Source organism: Aspergillus pseudonomiae, assembly GCF_009193645.1.
Source record: "Aspergillus pseudonomiae strain CBS 119388 unplaced genomic scaffold BDV37scaffold_36, whole genome shotgun sequence".
Classification (NCBI taxonomy): domain Eukaryota; kingdom Fungi; phylum Ascomycota; class Eurotiomycetes; order Eurotiales; family Aspergillaceae; genus Aspergillus; species Aspergillus pseudonomiae.
The window spans coordinates 198,830-218,304 of record NW_022476028.1 but is presented as its reverse complement, the minus strand read 5'-3'; the positions used below and the strand labels follow the sequence as shown (position 1 = coordinate 218,304).

Genomic DNA, 19,475 nt, shown 5'->3' with positions numbered 1-19,475 from the left:
GTGGGATCACCAAGTAATCTCATAATTGAATCCTGGGCGTTGGATCACTCAGAAATCTCGTGAGCCATCTAGTTAAAGGTTCATATCACGAACCAGGCAAGGATATCGATGGCCACTGCCTCAGGTGTGTCGGTTGGATGACAACCGGCATACTCATGTAAGTTAAGATAGAAAGACGCGCGTGAGTGAGTGAGAGCCTTTGGTATAGTATATTGGGCAATTTTAAATAGCCCCAGTCTTGCTGTATGTCCTCGTCTAGTTCTTCTCAATTGCTTTATTCCTCTATTGGAAGGTTTCTCGGCTTCAAGGATGGGCATGTAGTGATTTCCTTGGGCTGGTTAAAAGGTATGTAAGAACCGCGGATAAATTAGACAGAGAATTGATGATGTGGAGAAAAGGAAACTGGAAATATATAGTATCGGTAGGATGATCGTGAATCAGATATTCCATTCCTGAGATATTGAGAGTGACTGTAACACTCTATTCCCTTTGAAAGGGGAATGGGATATGATCAAAATTCAAAGTAGTCCCTAGCACAATTCAATGCATTTCATTCATAGAGTGAAGCACAGAAACTGGCAAATACTCAGAGAATGATCAACTTCATGGGTGATCCTGAGTTTCCATACTGCATCATGGAGAATTCCCATGATTCAGCTATTTACTAGTTGAGTCGACCATAGTTACTCTGAGTTTTATGACACATTCTTGCCTGCACATCTTCACCTAATAAAGGTACCTCGCAAAGTGTCACTAGCTAACCCTAATTTGAAACCTGACTCCCGCCCACGACTTGTCAGGCATTGCAACATCAACCCTTGTTGAGAAATTTGCAAAACAAAACAAGAACAGATAGATCCCTATAGTAAATAGCACGTCACGTCTCATAGAATAGAGCCATGGTGGTTTAGATTAAGTTGCAAAGACGGCCCATCCTCGAGATCCTGGATTATAAGGCTTAAGCTTATCCTCGATAAGCTTCTCTCCAGCTGGGGACGTTATTGGTTAGAAAAATCCCTCAACGACTGGATCTCGATTCAGATTACTCTGTATGGAGGATAGTACCTTATGTGCAGATCACTAAAATTGCATCATGTTCATAGTTCTTTGTGTTATAGCTTGATTTGGTGGTTATCGCATTTGGATGTGGTGAAGTCGTGTTCGCTAGACCACATTTTAATCTTCCATCTAACCAGCACAGGTCACCTGTGGAAAGAATAGGCTGCGTCCTGCCTGAATGATATACTTGATACATTTTGGCGAGACATGATTGCTTCGTTGAAATTGATATATCTATCGCACTTCTGGTTGCATATGTGGTGTAGACTAGGTTCAAGCTGTCGTGGATGCAGAAATGCAGGGCTCCCAGCCCTTGTCTTACAGGTGACGCGCACTATATTCCATGGTATTTCCTTTGCTCGGAGCTTTTAAGATATATATATCGAGAGGGCCAGTTCTATGGCAATGCCAAATCAACCTCGTAGTCATAATCGATAAATCTCCACTAGCAAGCATGAAACTCCATTTATCACTCGAAATTGATTCAGAGCCCGTACGACACAGAATTCTTGTTATTATCGTGTCATGATGGAGAGGATAGATAGATGGCCTGACAAATAACCGGCTCACTTGTCTACCATTACAGGGGTATCTCCAAGAGCCAACGAGAAAAGTAAAGAGCGCAATGACTTTGACAAATCAAAACAAAGCTCATACTGTTCTTCTACCCTTATCTCACGTGGGCCTGAGCCATCCATTGGGGGCCTGATCACTTGACACGTCAGCGCCGAGCACAACCGTCGAGAATTGGACAGTGGTAGCATAGTATTCTGCGGTATAACATGTGCCCTTTCGCAATTTTCAGAGTACCGTGACACTAAGGAATTATTCTGCCTACAGTCGGGCGATACATATACCTATAGAAGTTGTTTCATATCGCGGTTTGGCCGCCATTAGCTAACCCTATATTACCACCACCGGAAGGGAAACGGCGGTATGAGATGCATATCGGGATTCCGGATATAGATAATTGCCTAGAAGAAGTGGGACCAGAGGCCACTCCTGGGATATTTATGGTACCGGATTGAGCGAGACCTGAGCACGCGACCTCGAATGGGCGCCATGACCCATGCCCAAGAGCGTTTGGGACCCCTGTTGATTGTCTCTCTGGAGCCCCCTGTCGGAAGCACATCCGGTGTCTTGGCGGGCACTATATGGCGTTCTTTGTCACTGGTGATAGGTACTAACTAGGACTCGACACTACTCCGGAGTCCTAGTCCATGGTCGTTGTCTGGTGGTAGGGCCGAGTTACGTTACTCGAAACGTGTGCCTTGAAACAGCAAACTGATCGCCCATTCGATCTGATTTCCCCTGTATTTCACGTTTCACATGTTGAATATGAGCCCCGGGTTATTCTTCCTGGGATTATAGCCCTGGAACTCATGGCGCCGAGACTGGAGCCCAGAAAGACTGGCATTGTCTTAGGGCTCGGGATCTGGCTAGGCTAGTGGTTACTATAGCACCAGAAGTGGAGTCTACCAAGTCAACTAAATTAATAACACCGGATCTCCGGAGGACCAAATCGCCGTACAAAAACAAAATGGCTCAACCCTAGCGCCCTTTGCCCACTGCCACCCAAGAGTTCTCAGGAGGACCACCTCAATCGGAGAGGAGGAATGCAATGCCATACCACGCCAAGATAGGGGAGTCCAATCGAAAGGGGTGGTTCAGGTCCCGTTGGTTCCCGGGCCCTTGTCTGATCAGTAATGGTTTCGGAGGAAGGCAATGATCTTCGAGAAAAATGTCTGCCCATGAGGGAAAAAGCCATCCTCGGCATGCGAGAGCGCAAATGATGGAGTGGGGAGGGAGTTCTTGGCACACAGCCCTATGTTCATTGCCTTGGAATTATGATAATATGGTGTTCGCATAATTAATTCTTTTCATTGTTGCTAGGGTGAAACTGGCTAGCATATAGACTAGTATATGCGCTCCGGCTGAGTTGTCGGACGAAGAACCGGTTATTCTGCTATTTTGATTCTGCCTCCAGGGTTTGCTCTCGCTCCTACTCTACTCCGTATTGCCCTCTTCGATCGTGTATTTGAATCTATGAGTAGATAACACTGCGAAAATGCCCTCTCTACTACGGATTTTGTGGGCGACGATTTCCCTCCTCAGCCTTACGGCGGCCGCCCCATCCGTGCAGGCTGCCCTAGCCAGCGGCCCGCGACCGATCTACGCCATCGCACACCGAGTTCTCCGAACTGAAGCCGTGACAGCGGCGATCTCCCACGGCGCCAACGCAATTGAAGTTGATCTTCACGCCACAGACGAATGGTGGGCCGACCACGACTGCAAGAGAAATAGCGCCGGCGACACAGCCCGTGAAATCTTCCAGTTTATCGCCGAGGAGCGCAAGAACGGCGCCAACATCACCTTCGTCTGGCTGGACATCAAGAACCCCGATGCATGCCCGCAATACGAACCATGCTCCATCCAGGCCCTGCGCGATCTAGTCCGCGAAACGCTCGAGCCGGTCGGCATCCGGGCCCTGTATGGCTTCTACCAAACGGAAGAAAGCCAGGGCTATAAGGAGATCCTGCACTCGCTGAATGGGAACGAGGCGATTTCTCTCAGTGGCTCTGCCAGGGATGTCTTTGAGCTGTATTTTACGACTTCGCGGTCTCTGCCGGTGAGGCAGAGGGTCATGGACTATGGACATGTCAATATCCAGAAGGATTTCGGGGATTGCCATGAGCGTGGGGGGTGGACTTGTTCGGAGTTACGCAATGGGCGCTCAGCTCGTGAGAGGGGTCAGCTGGGGAAGGTCTTCGCGTGGACGAGCACAGAGGGGGATACAAGATATGTGAGCGATCTGCTGGAGGTCGCTCAGATTGACGGCCTCATCTATGGGAATCAGAAACATGACTACAAGGATGAAGCCCGTACCAGGAATGCCTTCTGGGATATTCTGGACTTCGTGAACGCTAATCCGGATACTGTTCGAATGGCGACGGCGGATGACGCGCCGTGGTAGGGGATCTTGTGTTTGGATCATTGCTGTCAATTGCGGTCTTCATTGCACCGACCCGATTATGATTGTATCTTCGCCCTTGCAGCTGTTGGCATTTGCTCCTCCCTCGCTCGACACTTAACGCCGTGACGATCGACACCATGTACCTATCCAGAAGGCTGCTCCGAGGGAGGCTTGGACGTACACGTGTACGAGTTCTGGAGAAACGACCAGTCCGGTTCTCACTAGACACGATGCTCAAAGTACGGAGGCGTGGGGTTAATAAAGAGATGAATGGTCAGATCAGATGTCCTGCTAAACAATGTATATATCTCATTTCTTCCCCACTGTTATAGAATTTCCTGCAACGGGAAACAAATCCATGCTAGCACTTCCTCGCACAATGGATTCCATCTAACAATCGATTGAACTCGAGATAGTATGACTTGACAACATTAATGGCCAGCATAACAGGGCATAGATGGAAGCACTAACCGTTGCCAGGAAGGAGGTCGTGTGACCAGAATTGAGATCTTGATGACTAAGGATCGAGTGTAACTAACTATAGTTACTTTGACTTACATCTAGTTCAAGGCGCCTTTATGGGCGGGAATTTTACGAAGATGGGGTCACCGGAAATGCAAGGCATACGTTCATCAATTATGCTAGTGACCTCCGTCCAACAATCGGTTAGATAACTAACCAATTCGCGGTCACATCCTTAGCCAAACGCAAATCCCCACTCAGAGCATAGAGGGTCTGTAGGGCCAATGCGGCCTCGGGAGAGAAGTCTTCGACGAACGGTTCTTGGTCGGATCCTGCATCCCGCATATCCACATCGTTATCCACATGCCTGGTGACTCGCACCGCCGGCTGTGGGCCTCGACCCTCAGCCTGTATCTGCCTCCCCAGTTTTAATACACGCTGGTAGCCTTCTACTGCCAGGTTGGACAGGCCCAGCATGTGCCATACTCGGGCATAGTTGAACTCCATTTCCTGTCGCTCCTGGAGAAGACTCCCGGGCCGCTCTCGCACGCGTCGATATTCCTCCATAAATGAAAGTCCTTGCATGATCATGAAGTGACGGTTTTCAGACTGACGCTTGAGGGCATGATGAATGTAACAGAGGGCGATCGAAAGAAGCACCGTGGCATTTTGATCGTCCAAGGCATACGCACGGAAGAAGTAATTCAAAGCCGGTAGAAAGCTGTTACCAGAATAAAGTATATGGCCGTACAATACCAGAAGAGCAACGTCCATAGCTTCTGCTGGTATAACTTCTCCATTCTCGTCACGCGTCGATAAACGTGCACGCTCCTGATAGATTGATTCTCTCACGGGCTTACTCGACCGCAAGCCCGGGGCCTCGTCCGGGATCGTGTAGTCCATAGCCTTAATCTGTCGCAACATAAATTTCATATTTGCTGACGAATGGAAGAGAGACCGGTGGGGGTCCCCACAGAGGCGACTCAGCATGGAGAAAAGTCGATATGTGTCGGTCACGAACTGATACTCCTTGATGAACCAGCGTGCCTCATTGGCAAGGGTTTCTTCGTCCTGCGCTCGAAGAGCACAAGCTATATCAAGTCAGCTACGAAACGAGCACGGACAAAATGGGTACTCACTGAACCAGCAAACGTGGATCAGGCGAGTGCTGGGTTTAGAATGATACCAAATGCTGGCATCTGCAGCAGCAGCAAGTGAGTCGTACGCTTCTTCTGGTTCACCCTGCCCTGCTACAACAAGAGCGTACTGGAGGAACAAATCAAGCCACTCATCAAAAGATATGCCATGATAGTCAGTCGGTATAGCCCCCTGAAGAGGTTCCTCGGTGATAGTGCCTACGCAGATGTTAGTTGCACAAAAGATACACGACTTAGTGGTTTAATCGTACCTAGAGACTCATGGAGGCGACCAGCCATCTCCTGCATCTCTTCCATTATCGTTTGACTCTTGGTCTTTCCAGCCTTTTTCTGGGCTTCTCGAGCGTAGCCAAGAAACATGACATTGCGCTGTAGCGGGTAGAAAAATCGGTTAGACCGAAACTCGCGCAGCAGTGCATCGGCAATATCGAGCCAATCCTCCGTGGCTTCGAGCTCGCCTGCCTTGACCCTCGACTGCAGCTGCTGTAGTTTGGTATAAAGGAATTGGATGCTTTCTGTCCTTTCATTTTCGGCCTCCACGGAATCCTTCCGACCGAGCACAGCTGCAGACTTAGTGGTAAGTGAAGGTGCTGTCACATCATTACCTACAGAATCTGGTGCAACTGAACTCAAGCCGGGCGCACCAATTTCGCCTTCAGCTAACTTAAACTCCATTACTAGCTGCTCAAGCCTTGTATCTTTTCGTCGCCGATTTCCCCTGGTTTCTTGCCTCCCAAGTAGAACGGCTTCGTTAACATACTTGAGGGCCTGCTCGGACATGCCAATGGCCTCATATAACTTCGCCAGCTGTACACGGGATTCTATATTTCTCGCATCATGCTCCGCGACGGTAAGATAGCAATTTTCGGCGTCTTCGAGCTTGTCCAGATTCCGAAAGCAATCTCCCACTGCCATGAAGAAACTAACATCTGCATACTCCTCTGTTTGCTGAAGTGGCATGTAGAACCGGAGTGCATCTTCGAATAGTCCTACGTCCTTGAGTGCGTCTGCAACCTCCCGGAAGAGATCCCCGTAATCGAAGAGCCGAGCTCCTTCGGATGTGTCGTCTGGATTGAGCCACCCGAAATGATGCTGTAAGCTTGTGTCAGGAACAAGATCCATGCTAACAAATCCGTCTATATAGGACACTCACCAAAGCTTCATCCTTATGTTGATACCCCATTCTCAGACGGAAAAGGCCAAGTTTGATGCGGAGCTCTAGAGGAAGACCCAGCCCATAAGAGTCTCGTGGCCATCGCCCTGGTTCATAACCGTCAGCTTTGATGCGCCGAGGCGAATCACTGGCATCCCATTCGCGATCGTCCTCATCAAATTTTTCCCACATCGTATCGTTTTTGCGGCCAAGGAGCCATCTAGAGAGCGTCTTCAGGGCCCAGAGTCCCTTTTCGGGTTGGTTTAAGTAGCCATAAAGCTCAGCATAGATATTCACATCCGACCAAGAAAACTCGGGGGCTTCTTCTGGGTCAAGAGATAGAAAATATTCCACGCTGTCTGCCCAGTGATCAACCGCCCTCTGAACATCGTTCAGGTCAATATAGATCTCCGCAATATGTCGCAGAGCCCTAGCGTTATGCGGTAAATCCTTGAGAATCCGCTCGTACTCCGTCGCAGCTCGTCCATTATATCCTAATTCCCGGTAAATGGCGGCCCTTTGGAAGCGTACATTGTAGTTTTTTGGGTTGATATCAATGACACGGCTATAGCAGTAAACAACATCGTTCAGTGTGCTTTGGCGATCCTCTCCAGCCCGCTCCAGGATCATCCGTGCCACTTTGGCCCAAACTGTCGGATCTTTCGGGCGCGTATGTGCACCGCTAAACAAAGCTGTCAATGCTTTGTCTTTGTGGCCCTGTGCTAACCAAATCTCTGATAAGAGAGAATGGGCAGCAAACATCTCCGGGTTGATCTGAATTGCCTGTTTTACCAACTCAATGGCACGGTCATACTCACCATCAATAAATGCCGACGTAGCCTCCGAGTGCAGTATCTTGAACTCGGGGCTAGGCTCTAGTGGTTTGCGAGGTCCACGCTTGATCCCTTTACCACCGCGCGCACCGTAACGACCAGAGAAGGGTCCTGTGCCTCTGCGGCGTCTCCTTCGACGAGAATATGAATCATCATCACCGTCATCACCCTCATCAGTCAGCTCCTCATCGCTATATCCAAGGTTAGTTTCCAAAAAGTAGGCGACAAACAAAACAACAACAGCCGTGATTTATACTGACGTCGAGCTTTCTTCTGGGGAGAACTCATAAGTAGAATCCTCCGCAGAGTCATCAATTTCAGCATATTCTTCGGCATCCTCGTCTTCATCGAGCGGTGTTTCTCCTGGTAACTCTGAGGCATTGCTTGGGAACAGGTCCTTATACAAACGGGGGTCCAGCACTGAGTGAATAGGGTCGGGCTGGGCCGTTTGCTGGGGTCCCTGCCACGGGTAGTGTATTGTCTCGTCAATATCAGGGTATGCAACCCCCCCGGCTTGGGAATTGTGATTGAGCTGGTCAGGATCATCCATTTTTACAATTTGGGTATCTGGCTATCCACCAGGGTCTCTTGTCTTGCTCAACAATTTTCGAGGCCAATTGCCCATAAAAACCCAGTGGATTCTCTTGGGAATCCCAACGCACTCCCACGAACAAATAGTATTAGAGCGACTAGTTGCACAAAAATTATGCGGCACCGTCAGAAAAATAATAGAGCGATAGTTTGGGGCGTGGAACTTAAAGATGCCGAGGACGAAGGCCGATCATAGCTGACTGGGGCTCAGCGAACCAGAATGAAGAATGCAACGGTTGTGTCCACCTTCCTGCGAGCGTGTAGAGTATGATATAGATCGTTCGGCCCTTCTACTCGGACTGAGATTGGGAGATGTGGAGAAAAATAAAAACAAAAAAAAAACTAGATAAAAAGGGGATACATTGTAAATCCAACGAAAAGAGAGATATCAGATGCGCAAAATTATTTTCTTCGTAGCAACAATTAAGCGCCAGTCAACGCTAAGCCAAGACCAACCGGCGCAGAGAGAGGCTAGAGGCTAGAGCAGTCTGTGCAGACGCGGACAAGGTCGCCTTTGATTAAATGGAGTCGGACTTGAACTCGAGCAATCGGAGCAGGGTAAAAAAAGACAAACTAAGGGCGTCGTGCGAATAAAGAACCCTTGCCAGTGGAGTCTTTGGAAGCAACCGAGAAGATGGAATTGGATTTTTGATGGAGGGACACTGGAGAGTCTTTTCTCCTTCGGGAAGTCCAGTGACCTCCGGCCGCGCCCAAACGGCAAAGCGCCGTTTCATTGACTTCTTCTCGCTTCTTTGCCTTCGTTCCTCTTCTCAATCTTCTTCAATCTTGTTCCCCCCGTCCTCATCGCTACCTTTCCCTTTCATCCTCCTCCTGTCTCTTTTCTCACCTTCCTTTTTTTTTTTCTCTTCTCTTTTGATGCTTCAGGTATTCTGCTTGTTGTGTTTGACACACTATTGCAGTTGATCCTGACATCCTTTCGTTTAAAGAAAAAAAAGAAACTCAAAAAAAAGAAAAGGAAAAAAAAGCCCACACTTCCTAATTTATACCCGTTAAACGCTCCGCTTTGCCCACTCCGCGAACCCACCGAACGTTTCTCACTCTTCCGACAAAATCCTTTGATGCTCTTTCGATTCGAATCTTTCGTCAGAACTCGAATCCCGTAGTGCAGCCACTGGACTGGTCTGTGCCTCGCTCGTCGTCGCTTAGAGTCAATTGTGGTTGAGTTTATCACTCAGAAAAGAACAAGACCGTCTCCGTCCTTAGAGAGATCGTGCGAATTTTCTTCGGCCAAAACCGGTTTTTTTTAACGGCCGTGCGACTGTCAATCAGGAGCCCCTCCCTCTCGATCAAGGCTCTTCTCGATACTACGCAAACTCAGCAGGTGCTGCAGGTGTTTTGCAGTAATATCTTCATCTTCTTCTCTCTGTATTGTTATACATCGAAATCGAAGGCAAAAGGAAAGAGAAGCCAGTAAGCGGCTTTTCCTTGATCGACACCACCGTCATTCCTTGCTCCATGGCCAGTCACATCATTGGTAATCGCAATAGCACTCCGGACGCTTCCAAATCCACTCTCCGGCCCCCGTCGTCGTCCCGTAACCTAGGTTCACATCAGCTTCGAGCGTCGGCCGATATGTCGGGATTTCCGTCCCCCTTGTCGTCCCGCAGCATCCGCCCGGCATCAGAGGTGTACTTCAATCAGCAGTCTCAAGCGTCGAACAATGCAGAGGACCCTCTGGATCGTGCGGCTCAACAGTGGCTTGCGGATATCGATCAGTACGAAACCACGCTAGAAGAGATGGCCGCCGCAACGCTTGATCAGGATTTCAAGGATGAGCTCAGTGCGATCGAGCAATGGTTCCGTGTGCTCAGCGAGGCGGAACGCACTGCTGCACTGTATGCTCTGCTTCAGCAGACTACTCAGGTACAGATCCGTTTCTTTATCCAGGTTTTGCAGCAAATGGCCAAGAGTCACCCCATGTCGGGATTGCTGTCACCTGCGAACTTTGGAGAAAAGGGTAAGTTGACTGTTTGGTGGTCCTAAAGATGCTTTGTTCTTGCACTAACGTGTTCCGACTAGATGCTATGTCTAACCGCCTGAATGACGCTATGTCCAAATTGAACGTGGACAGCTCTCGGAACTCTTTGGGTCGTCCCCCGCCCTCTCCAGGTGCCAAGCGCAACTCGGGGCTGGACTCCTCGACCATCAATGCTATGTTCCCTGACGCCGCTGCTGCTATTGCGAAGAAGAAGGCCGAGTTCACCCAGCAGACTGGCAACGCTCCCCCCTCCAACCGTAACAGTGCTGTATTCGGCGATCGGACTTCATTCGTTGCACCTACCATCTCCGCTCCGGACAACAATACGGACAACCTAGGTCAACCCCCTGTATCTCCATGGGCCCAAAGGGGTCCCGATAGCCAACCGCCAATTGCTCGACCCAAGTCGTCCTCTGGCCACCAGCCCATGGGGCAGTTCAGTCAGGCGTCTTCTGGCCTCCGTTCTCCCCTCCCCCAGACTGCTACGATTCCTGCGCCCGAAATCGAGGCTCCTCTTTTGTCGCCGTACAATGTTGGTAATGCCAGCTGGGCTTCCATGACCAACACTCCGATGACGGCTACTTTCGCGCAGCAGCAACAGCAGCAAAACTCGCAGGCTGATATGGTGGCCAATGCGACGGCGATGAAGCTGGCTGCTCTGTCGACTGTGAACAATCGTATTGCGCTTGATGATGCTCGGAAATATCGTCGTGCCCGTTCCAACGACGGACAAGGAAAGAATGCTAATGCCAACAATGTCAATCAGAACATGCCTCAAGGCGGCCTCGCAAGCCCGGGTCTCCCAGGCCCCAACCACCTGGTTGCTGGACAACTTTTGAACGCACAACAGCTGGCAGCGCTCCAGGCGCAGCAGCAGGCCGCTATGGCGGGTCGGCGTTCTCGCCCAACATCCCCCGGAATTGCTATGCAAGGAGGCGCTCTCGGCCCAATGGGATTCACGTCGCCCCAGAACAACGGGTTCTTAGCAGCGTATGACCCGAATAACCCTCTCATGGGCAATGGACTGGGTGCGCTTGGCATTGGACAGTTTGGCCTCGGCGGTCATGAAGGTTATCTCTCGGATCACTCGGAGGTCACTCGCGGCCGCTCGCCACGAGGCCGTCGTGGTAGCTCGAAGCCGCCAGAGGATCCCACCGACCCTGCTCTGTTGAAGGACATTCCCAGCTGGCTGAGGTCTCTGCGTTTGCATAAGTATACCGAAAACCTGAAGGATCTGAAGTGGACTGAGCTAGTTGAGCTTAACGACAAAGCTCTGGAGGAGCGTGGCGTTAATGCTCTTGGGGCCAGAAACAAGATGCTCAAGGTGAGTTGATCGCTGGACATGGTAGAGTAAACTTTGGGTTCTAACGGAATTATAGGTTTTCGAACAGGTCAGGGAAGCCAAGTCTGATGGCAAGCTTGACAACATTCTGTGACGGAGGACGTACTGTTCCTCTGTCTTGGTTTTTCCTTCTTTTTTTCGTTCTAACATTCTCTCCCTTGCATTAATTTGATTAGATTGAAATTGGGCATAAGTGGCAGGATCCGATTATATCCATGAGCGATTCATTGGATGACCCTTTGGGGAGGAGAGTTGTGTAATAATCGATTCGAGACGTTGTCTGATCCGACGTTGGATGAGTGACTGAAACTCTGTATGTATTTGTTTGATGGATTTGGCTATTGGGATGCCTTCAACAGTTCCCGAACCCTTGACGCCGATGGGAGACCCGGTTGTGTCCCAGATGGAACGAGGCCAGGAAAATGGTTTATGACAAGAATGAGGCTTGACTGATTGGCTTGAAGCTTTGATGTTATGTTAAGTATATTACTGATTAATTAACGACCACCATCTATACGGAGTGAAGTGATTCCATACCTGCACTATCATGTCTTGATCTATCTACCTGAACAAATAGAAACAACATCACATATGAATCACGTTTTCATGAATTCATTCTGTCTGTCCTTCACATCAACAAGCTCTTGCAGCATCCATCCCCTTGTGAAACACCTGCTATTCTCCATATCTCTTTGGGCTCAGTATCTGCCAAATAAGCATAGCATATGCTGGCCTCGCCGTATAACTAAGACATAGAGTTAATTACACTGGCTATTTCCGTCAGGTCAGCCTTGTTGGATTTATGAATACAGCATGTATCAATCCAGACATGAGCAAAGCCATCATCATTGGCTACACGGCAGCTTGATAAGATTTTCTTGAACCCCTTTGTTGTTTGGAACGTCATAGTGTGAGGTAAGCGCATATCTAATTGTATAGAAAAGAAGTGGCTAGAATGTGGTTCTTTTCGCGCAACGAACCGTACAGCTGAAGAGGATAGTAGTTGGAGGGGTATTTAGGGAGCCAGGATCCGTATCTGCAAGTGATCAGACTAGCACTAGGGCTTATTTTTGCTTCACTATAAGTAGATTTGCAGAGGACCTATGTGTAAAGTATTCGAAAGTCCAAAAGCAGCGTCTTTTTTTACCTGTTCCTAGATATTGTGCACATTAGTATCTCTCGTCGGATGTTGCGTCCACACTTTGAAGCTGCTTATATCGTCGAAATACAGTAATGAATAATTAGCAAATACATTACCTTCCTTTAATCTAATAACTATCGTGAATTCGCATAATCAAGCTGTACTTCTTTCTTAGTGAAACCGTTAAAATAACAAGTAACCAGCGACTTGTCACTAATTAGGGCATAGTCACCACATACTAGAAGCCTGATTCACGACAACTAAATTGACAGCCAAATCCGGAGCGTCCGACGCCTCAGCCAGCCTCACACAGCCATAGCAGGTAATGTCTCAGGTGCCCAATGATGGCTGTAAATAGTGTCTTTGCCAACGCCACTATTTCGGACTTGTGCAGGGATCTCGCCCAGTAAGCGGGATCTACAGCGTGCAGAAGTCGTTCCTCAAGACCATTCAATCGATTCGTGGCTTGCGGGATTTGAAAGGATCCCACCCCAACTTTCCTAGAAAAACAGGTTGTCTGGGGTACATGCGATGATTGCCGAAGTAATCTGCAGCCATGTTCCAGTTGCAACCAGTCAACCAACAGTCCGTTCCTGCCGAAGTACGCAATATGGGTTCGCAGCTAAGCTGAGCCTGTTCATGTGCTGTGCCATCGTGGCTCTCATTGGATTGTGCTTTGCAGTTGGCGCTTCGCATTTATGCTTGTGCTTGTGTCACTTCTACTAGCGTGGGAGTAAGACCAGAGTGCGCTTGGTTTGTGAAGCATACCGTTCTTGTCATACCTTCAACCTCGAAGGGAAAACGCTGGTGCTACTGGCCTTTCCTGACATTCTGGTAGTCAGAGGTCCCGTCCTTGCACGACGGAGAGACGAGATTCCAGATACTGACGCTACAGTAGAGAGCACGGTGTGTTCTGTATGCTCATTCTATCATTTTAAGTGTTAGAGAACCTTGGATCGGTCTGGACTTTCTAAGAGTCCCTCCGGCTAAACGGAGATCTTAGTCGGACCGCTATAGCAATGCCCCTGTTCTCCTCATCAAGTACGCACCCCTGTGATAGTGACAAATAGACAACCGTGGCTGACTGAATGAAGCAAAAGGCCCTACGGTCGTCTAGCTAGTGTCGCCGTCGATTGGTTCTGTTCATCAGCGTCTAGCATTATACCAGGGACGACGCACTGGGCATGACGAAGTCTTTCCAGCTGACCCTCCCATGAACAGATACATCCTGTCACCTTCACAGCTGAAGGATGCGAGGTGTTGTGGAGCTGAGAGTATGGCCTGGGGACGTCCTGCTCACAACAATTCCTAATATAGAGTCTCTCAAACCTATAAGAAGAGCGACGAATCCAGCTCAGTCAACTCCAGAGCTCCAACAATCATCATCTTAAACACAGTTTCATCAGCAATACCACTCTTTGTTCTTCAAAATGAAGCCTTCTCAACTCAGCCTGCTGGTCCTTTTCTTCCAGGTCTCTTCCATTCAGGCCAAGATGTTCAAGAAGAATGTCCCGACATTCGAAGTTGGCCCCGATGTGGTCATCACCGACAACAAGATCGAGTACGATGACCCCGACTGCGAGCCCGGGTTTACCTGCAGAACAAGCAAGACCTGTGCCGCACCGGGTGCCGTTCCCACTCTCACCAGCGACAAGAAATATTTTGCCTGCTGCTTGAAGGGACTGAACCTTCTGGGTAGCCCCGAGACAGCATTCGACTGCTGTGCCGAAGGCCACGACCTTGCTGGCTCCGGCGAAGTCGGCTATAGGTGCTGCCCAACTGGGCAGATCTATGACGGCTTGATCTGCAAACCGGTATGCGAGAACGGCAAAGTCCTTGTCGACGGCAAGTGTGTCTGTCCAAAAGACACGATCGAAGGCCCGGACGGGGCCTGCCATAAGCAAGTCTGCACCTCCGGATTAACATCTGGTAAGTTTCCTGTTACCCCTCACATGAACCACCTACTCATAGAACCCCCCTTTCTAGGAAAATGCTACACCTTCACCGCGCCCAACGGCAACACCCTAGGCTCCGGCGCCGACGGAATCTACTACGCCAAACCCGACGACATGAACTTCCACTACGGTAAATTCCAGCTCTGTCTCGACGAGAAGTGTGAAGGCGACCTGCCCGTCAACCCCCAGGACGGAGTGTACATCCGAGACCTATACGGCGACGTCAAAACCGGCGCCAACAAGGGCCAATGGCTCAACAACGCAAAGGACGGCGCCCACATCGGCAAGACCAAGGACTTCGCCTCAGCCGGCAAATTCTCTTTGAGCAAGTGGCCATGCGGAAAGTACTGTCTCGGAGGCGTCGAGTGGGGTGTCGGTCCCGCTTGTCCTTCTCTGACGCCTGCCATTACTTTCTTTTCGCAAGATCCGCAGATGTGCACGGCCTTCGATCTCACGGAGATTCCGTGCGATATTAAGGCACCTGCCAATAACTGTATCTGGAAGAGTGGAAGGAACCAGTGCTGTGGTAAGGTTGATTGTAGCCTGTGATTGACCTCAGCAGGTGTGACTTGCATCCTGGTGTAGGAGGATGGGGGACACAGTTTGGAGATTTAGTCTGGGTTTTGATAGTAGTGATAGTGGTAGCTAGCTACTGGGCTAGAAATTGAGGACACTGGCTTTATTATTTTTTTTTTTTTTACATAACTCTCCTATAACTCAACCAAAAGAAACAAGTACTTCACTTCAACTATAGATACAAAAGCCCTAACAAGCCTCAGGCACCAACCCCACTGACTAAGCAAGCCCCAGACCCACCAAAAGCGGAACCAAGCAGCAGAATACACCCCAACTCGCGACATCATCAGCAAAAGCCGCGATGATCCCGAGCCCCAATTCTCACGATTGTGATTAATATCTGCTAATTGAACCGACTCCCATCTTGAAACAGGGGCTGTCTAGCTAGCCTTCACTTCAAGGAGCTCCGAAGAAGACAAAAAAGCACTCTATCCGCAAAACCACTCTACCAATCACCAAGAACGAAAGCCTTATTAAAAAGAGAAAACGAGGATTGAAAATGCCGCCAACAAAACAGGAAATCTCGCTTTTGATCAATCCGCTGGTCCCGGAGTCGGTGCAGCATAATAACCGCGTATGTTGTTCCCTGACTTTGTCCTGGGGTGTTGAGTCCGATGGATGGATATACCTGAAAGAAAAAGAGCGAGAGAGAGAGAGAGAGAGAAAGAGAGAAAGAGCTAGCTAACAAAACTACATAGATTCTTTCAAACCTCCACTCCATCACCTCCTTCCTCCTTGGTCTAACGGCCGGTATCCTCGCCCTGCAGTCCGCAACGGGATTCCTATTCTACCTGGCCGGGACGGTCCTCGTGTCTGGTGTTTTTCATGTCTTCCTGCTGCAGCGCTCGAAGGGCCAGGGCGCGGGCGTGTTCTTCCCCGGGCCGAACATGGGCGAGATCGAAGGGATCGATGACAAGGGCATGGTGTGGGCTTCTGGGAGGGAGATGAGGAGAAAGGACTCGTGGCGGGATGTGTGGCTTGGGGGAGGTGTGTTCGGGGAGGCGCTGTCTGGGTTTGTGCTCGGGTGGGCTGGTGTAGGGGGTGTTTTGAGGTGATTTACGAACTGTTTGTGTATCGGGGGGGGGACTAATGAGGGGGGGCTTTCCATACTCCATTTAGTAGTAGAATGTTGTTTGATTATGCAACTATTGTGTCTATATTATATCTATTTGGGTTCCTGAATGCAAGGGTCTTATGAATTATTGAAATCGGCGGACTTGCTGTTGCTTTCTGGCAAGATCTTGTTGGTCTTTTTATATGCGTCGATGTTGCCCTGGAGAGTGTTAGTGCCAGCTACAGAGAGTCGATGGGTGAGGATGGACAAGGGAAATACCTTCAACAACGCCCACAGATACGGCACGTAGATCACTTCACTGTGACTGCTCTCATCCTGCAACGCATTCCGCTGCTCCTCATCCGTCTTCGGCTTGGGCTTAATCCACACATTACCGATAAACAGCCCAGTGACAAGACTAAGCCCCATGATCGGCAAAACAGCGATAAAAGCCCACATAATCGCATCCTTCCCAGCCATCCTCACGCTCCTCTGCGCATCAGCCGGCAAGTCCGCAATAAACGCCAAAGAGTTCGTATCATGGACATCAATATCCCCACCGGCGGCGCCCCCGGACACAACCGACGACTGGGCGAATTTGTTATTGAAAACACTGCCCATGATAGTCAGGCAGAGAGTACCGCCGAACGGCTGCGCGAACCGCATCAACGACTGCGCGGGCGCGATCTTCTCCGGCCATACACCCACCATGTGCAACGTGGCGGGCATGAAGCGGAGCCCTGTTCCCGCGCCGGTGATCGCCATCATGCCGTTGATTAGGCTGGTGTTTTGTGTGTGGATGGCGTATACGACCATGGCGAGGCCGACGGTGCTGATGATCGTGCCGATGTTAAGGGGGAAGAAGCTTTGGGCTGGCCAGACGTTGCAGAGGAAGACGGCGATGTAGACACCGACTATGGAGCGGTTGAGTCAGTTGGGGGGGAATTGGTTCTAGGGACATCAGGTACGTACCTCCCATTCCAGGGATGTAGTAGAGTAACTGCACGCCTGCTTTTGAGGCTGGATATGCCTCGACCAGGGAGAAGTAGATTCCGATGTAGTAGAAAATGGAATACATGGCTGCAGATGTCAGTATACTTGCGGGCGATTTAAGACTGATGAAGAAAGTTACCTGCTCCGGTAGAGAACTGCACAATCGCTAGCCAAATCGTGTCTCTTCTGGCGAACATGCTGTACGGGAGCATGGCCACTTGCTTTGGAAAGACTCGAGCAAATATCCGGCCCGGCTCGAGGAAGTATTCGTAGACGAAAAATAGCACGAAGCAAGCACTGCCCACTACCAATGGTGCGATCACCTGAGGCGCTGACCAGGGATACGTAGCTCCACCCCACGCAGTGGCTAGAATGATAAGTCCTACACCGAAGATGAAGAGGATGGAACCGATAATATCGACAGTTGCCAGAGCTGGCAGAATCCCTGACAGTCGAGAGCCCTGTTTGAACATTGTGCCTTCGACAAGTTCATTGCGCAACAAAATAAAGACGAGTATATGGGCGATAACAGCGATCTACTTAAATCAGCAACTTGTGTCTCACAGCAAGACGGTCAAACGTACAGGGATGGATATCACAAAGCAGTATCTCCAGTTGGCCTGACCCAGTTAGTTACCGGTGCATGATATGAACCACGTATGTGTCTTACATCTGTTAGATACCTAGTGCCTGTCAGCGAATTATTATTATAATTTGGAGTTCTGATTATCTTACCCGCCGACAAGTGGCCCAACAGCGTAACCTATACCCCCAACAAGGGTAAAGAGGGATTTCGTCTTTGCGCTTTCCTTCAGTGACACCTTGTCTGAGAGGATGATCATAACCACGTTCATCAGGCCGGCGTCGCTCACGCCTTGCAGGGCTCTTCCTAGTAGAAGCATTCCCCACGTCTGTGCAGCCGCACACAGCACACTTCCAATAATCATCAGAAACAACGAGAGATGGAGAGTCTCGCCGCGGCCGAAGACATCGGCGAATTGGCCGAACATGGGGATGAAGGTGGTTGATGTTAGGGTAAAGGCAGTAACAATCCAGTTTAGCTCGTCAAACTCATCTGCAACAATGACTGTCAGCCCTCCAAGATGATCAACATTGACCAGGGAAACGCACTGAAATGGGAGGCTATAGATGGCAACGCCGTCGCGACGATTGTCAGATCCAATGTGGCGAGTATAAACGGCAGACACAGCCCTGCGATGAGCTTCCATCGATAAACGCGAGCATCATGCTTCTGTTTCTTGCAGACTTGACACTTTTCGTCGCTCTTTGGCAAGTTTTGAGGCACTAACACCGTATCCTCTTCTATAGTTGAAGGGATTGTACCTTGAGAAGTCCGAGGATTCTCACCAGACGCTCTGGTCCTAAGCTCAACCTGGAAAGGTCGCGAGTGTGGGCAAGATTTTTTCTCTGTAACGGGCTTCGGGGTATCCTTGTTCGGATCTTGATTCCTGGATTTGATCTTTCGATGTATATATTTTGCGGCTATAAACATTTCGGCAAGTTGGACACTTCAATAAGAATAAAACGCGATGGATTACTGGACCGGATCCAGCGAGAAAGGGGAAGAGCATTGTGTTTATATGCCATTTGAGAATACAAGGCAGAAATTGGTATGCAACTGAATTGGGTATGCTCGTCGGACAGGGTCAGCGTCAGCCACAACGTGGAGGCTTTTACATGCAAGATAGGGCTTGGATTGGCCCATCGAGATCCATTTGGTTCTGCTGGTCCGAATACGATCTTACCGGATTCGGAAAGCAATTCGGAGCTAAACCGAAGCCAGTTAGACCCATATCGGCCAGCTAAGTTATAGTACTTTGTAGCATCTACCACGTTCATAGTGGCTCATTCGCATCAGAGGGCAATGTGACTAGCTGTCTAGATTAGGTACCCTAAAGGTTTCTTCGAAGTTGGAAAACAAGACTACGGCCACTCTGTGACTGAAGTATAGTTTGTTTTACAGAATTCTACAAGCATACTTACCATTCCTATTATTGTTGTAAACTGATTAGAAAATTCTATATGCTCTTAATACTTTTTAATGATATCCTACATTTTTCTAGTGCTTGGAAATAAATACTGAGGTCAATTAATATTTAGAGCTAAAGGCTGCCCATCGTAAGAAACATTGATAATAATGCTGTGGAGGGAGATAGCTTAATTAA

At 49.4% G+C, this 19,475-nt stretch overlaps 6 protein-coding genes across 6 annotated transcripts; 4 read left to right on the top strand and 2 right to left on the bottom strand.

Moving 5' to 3' along the window:
- The first annotated feature begins 2,972 nt into the window (after window positions 1-2,972).
- On the top strand, window positions 2,973-4,366 carry BDV37DRAFT_127420 (glycerophosphodiester phosphodiesterase family protein). The gene has a single exon (XM_032078679.1). The coding sequence runs from the start codon at window positions 3,128-3,130 to the stop codon at window positions 4,031-4,033; it is 906 nt and encodes a 301-aa protein (XP_031941104.1). The 5' UTR covers window positions 2,973-3,127; the 3' UTR covers window positions 4,034-4,366.
- On the bottom strand, window positions 4,367-8,534 carry BDV37DRAFT_127419 (uncharacterized protein). The gene is made up of 5 exons (XM_032078678.1): window positions 7,899-8,534; window positions 6,806-7,829; window positions 5,904-6,744; window positions 5,635-5,850; window positions 4,367-5,586 (listed from the first exon to the last, which is right to left on the bottom strand). Exons 1-5 carry the CDS (start codon window positions 8,186-8,188, stop codon window positions 4,700-4,702), a joined length of 3,258 nt encoding a protein of 1,085 aa, XP_031941103.1. The 5' UTR covers window positions 8,189-8,534; the 3' UTR covers window positions 4,367-4,699.
- An 895-nt stretch (window positions 8,535-9,429) lies between these two features.
- BDV37DRAFT_127426 (RNA-binding protein VTS1) lies at window positions 9,430-11,913 on the top strand. The gene is made up of 3 exons (XM_032078680.1): window positions 9,430-10,207; window positions 10,270-11,552; window positions 11,608-11,913. Exons 1-3 carry the CDS (start codon window positions 9,706-9,708, stop codon window positions 11,662-11,664), a joined length of 1,842 nt encoding a protein of 613 aa, XP_031941102.1. The 5' UTR covers window positions 9,430-9,705; the 3' UTR covers window positions 11,665-11,913.
- Window positions 11,914-14,141: 2,228 nt separating this feature from the next.
- Window positions 14,142-15,215, top strand: BDV37DRAFT_283463 (cysteine-rich secreted protein; the record flags this gene model as incomplete). Its single annotated transcript, XM_032087296.1, has 2 exons — window positions 14,142-14,640; window positions 14,698-15,215. 2 exons carry the CDS (start codon window positions 14,142-14,144, stop codon window positions 15,213-15,215), a joined length of 1,017 nt encoding a protein of 338 aa, XP_031941101.1.
- A 526-nt stretch (window positions 15,216-15,741) lies between these two features.
- BDV37DRAFT_283462 (EMC6 family protein) lies at window positions 15,742-16,297 on the top strand (the record flags this gene model as incomplete). Its single annotated transcript, XM_032087295.1, has 2 exons — window positions 15,742-15,816; window positions 15,941-16,297. 2 exons carry the CDS (start codon window positions 15,742-15,744, stop codon window positions 16,295-16,297), a joined length of 432 nt encoding a protein of 143 aa, XP_031941100.1.
- Window positions 16,298-16,412: 115 nt separating this feature from the next.
- Window positions 16,413-18,994, bottom strand: mfs56 (putative MFS multidrug transporter). Its single transcript, XM_032082063.1, has 8 exons — window positions 18,421-18,994; window positions 18,025-18,364; window positions 17,960-17,972; window positions 17,874-17,909; window positions 17,429-17,825; window positions 17,269-17,376; window positions 16,576-17,210; window positions 16,413-16,515 (listed from the first exon to the last, which is right to left on the bottom strand). The coding sequence occupies exons 1-8, from the start codon at window positions 18,800-18,802 to the stop codon at window positions 16,435-16,437; spliced, it is 1,992 nt and encodes a 663-aa protein (XP_031941099.1). The 5' UTR covers window positions 18,803-18,994; the 3' UTR covers window positions 16,413-16,434.
- Window positions 18,995-19,475: the final 481 nt, after the last annotated feature.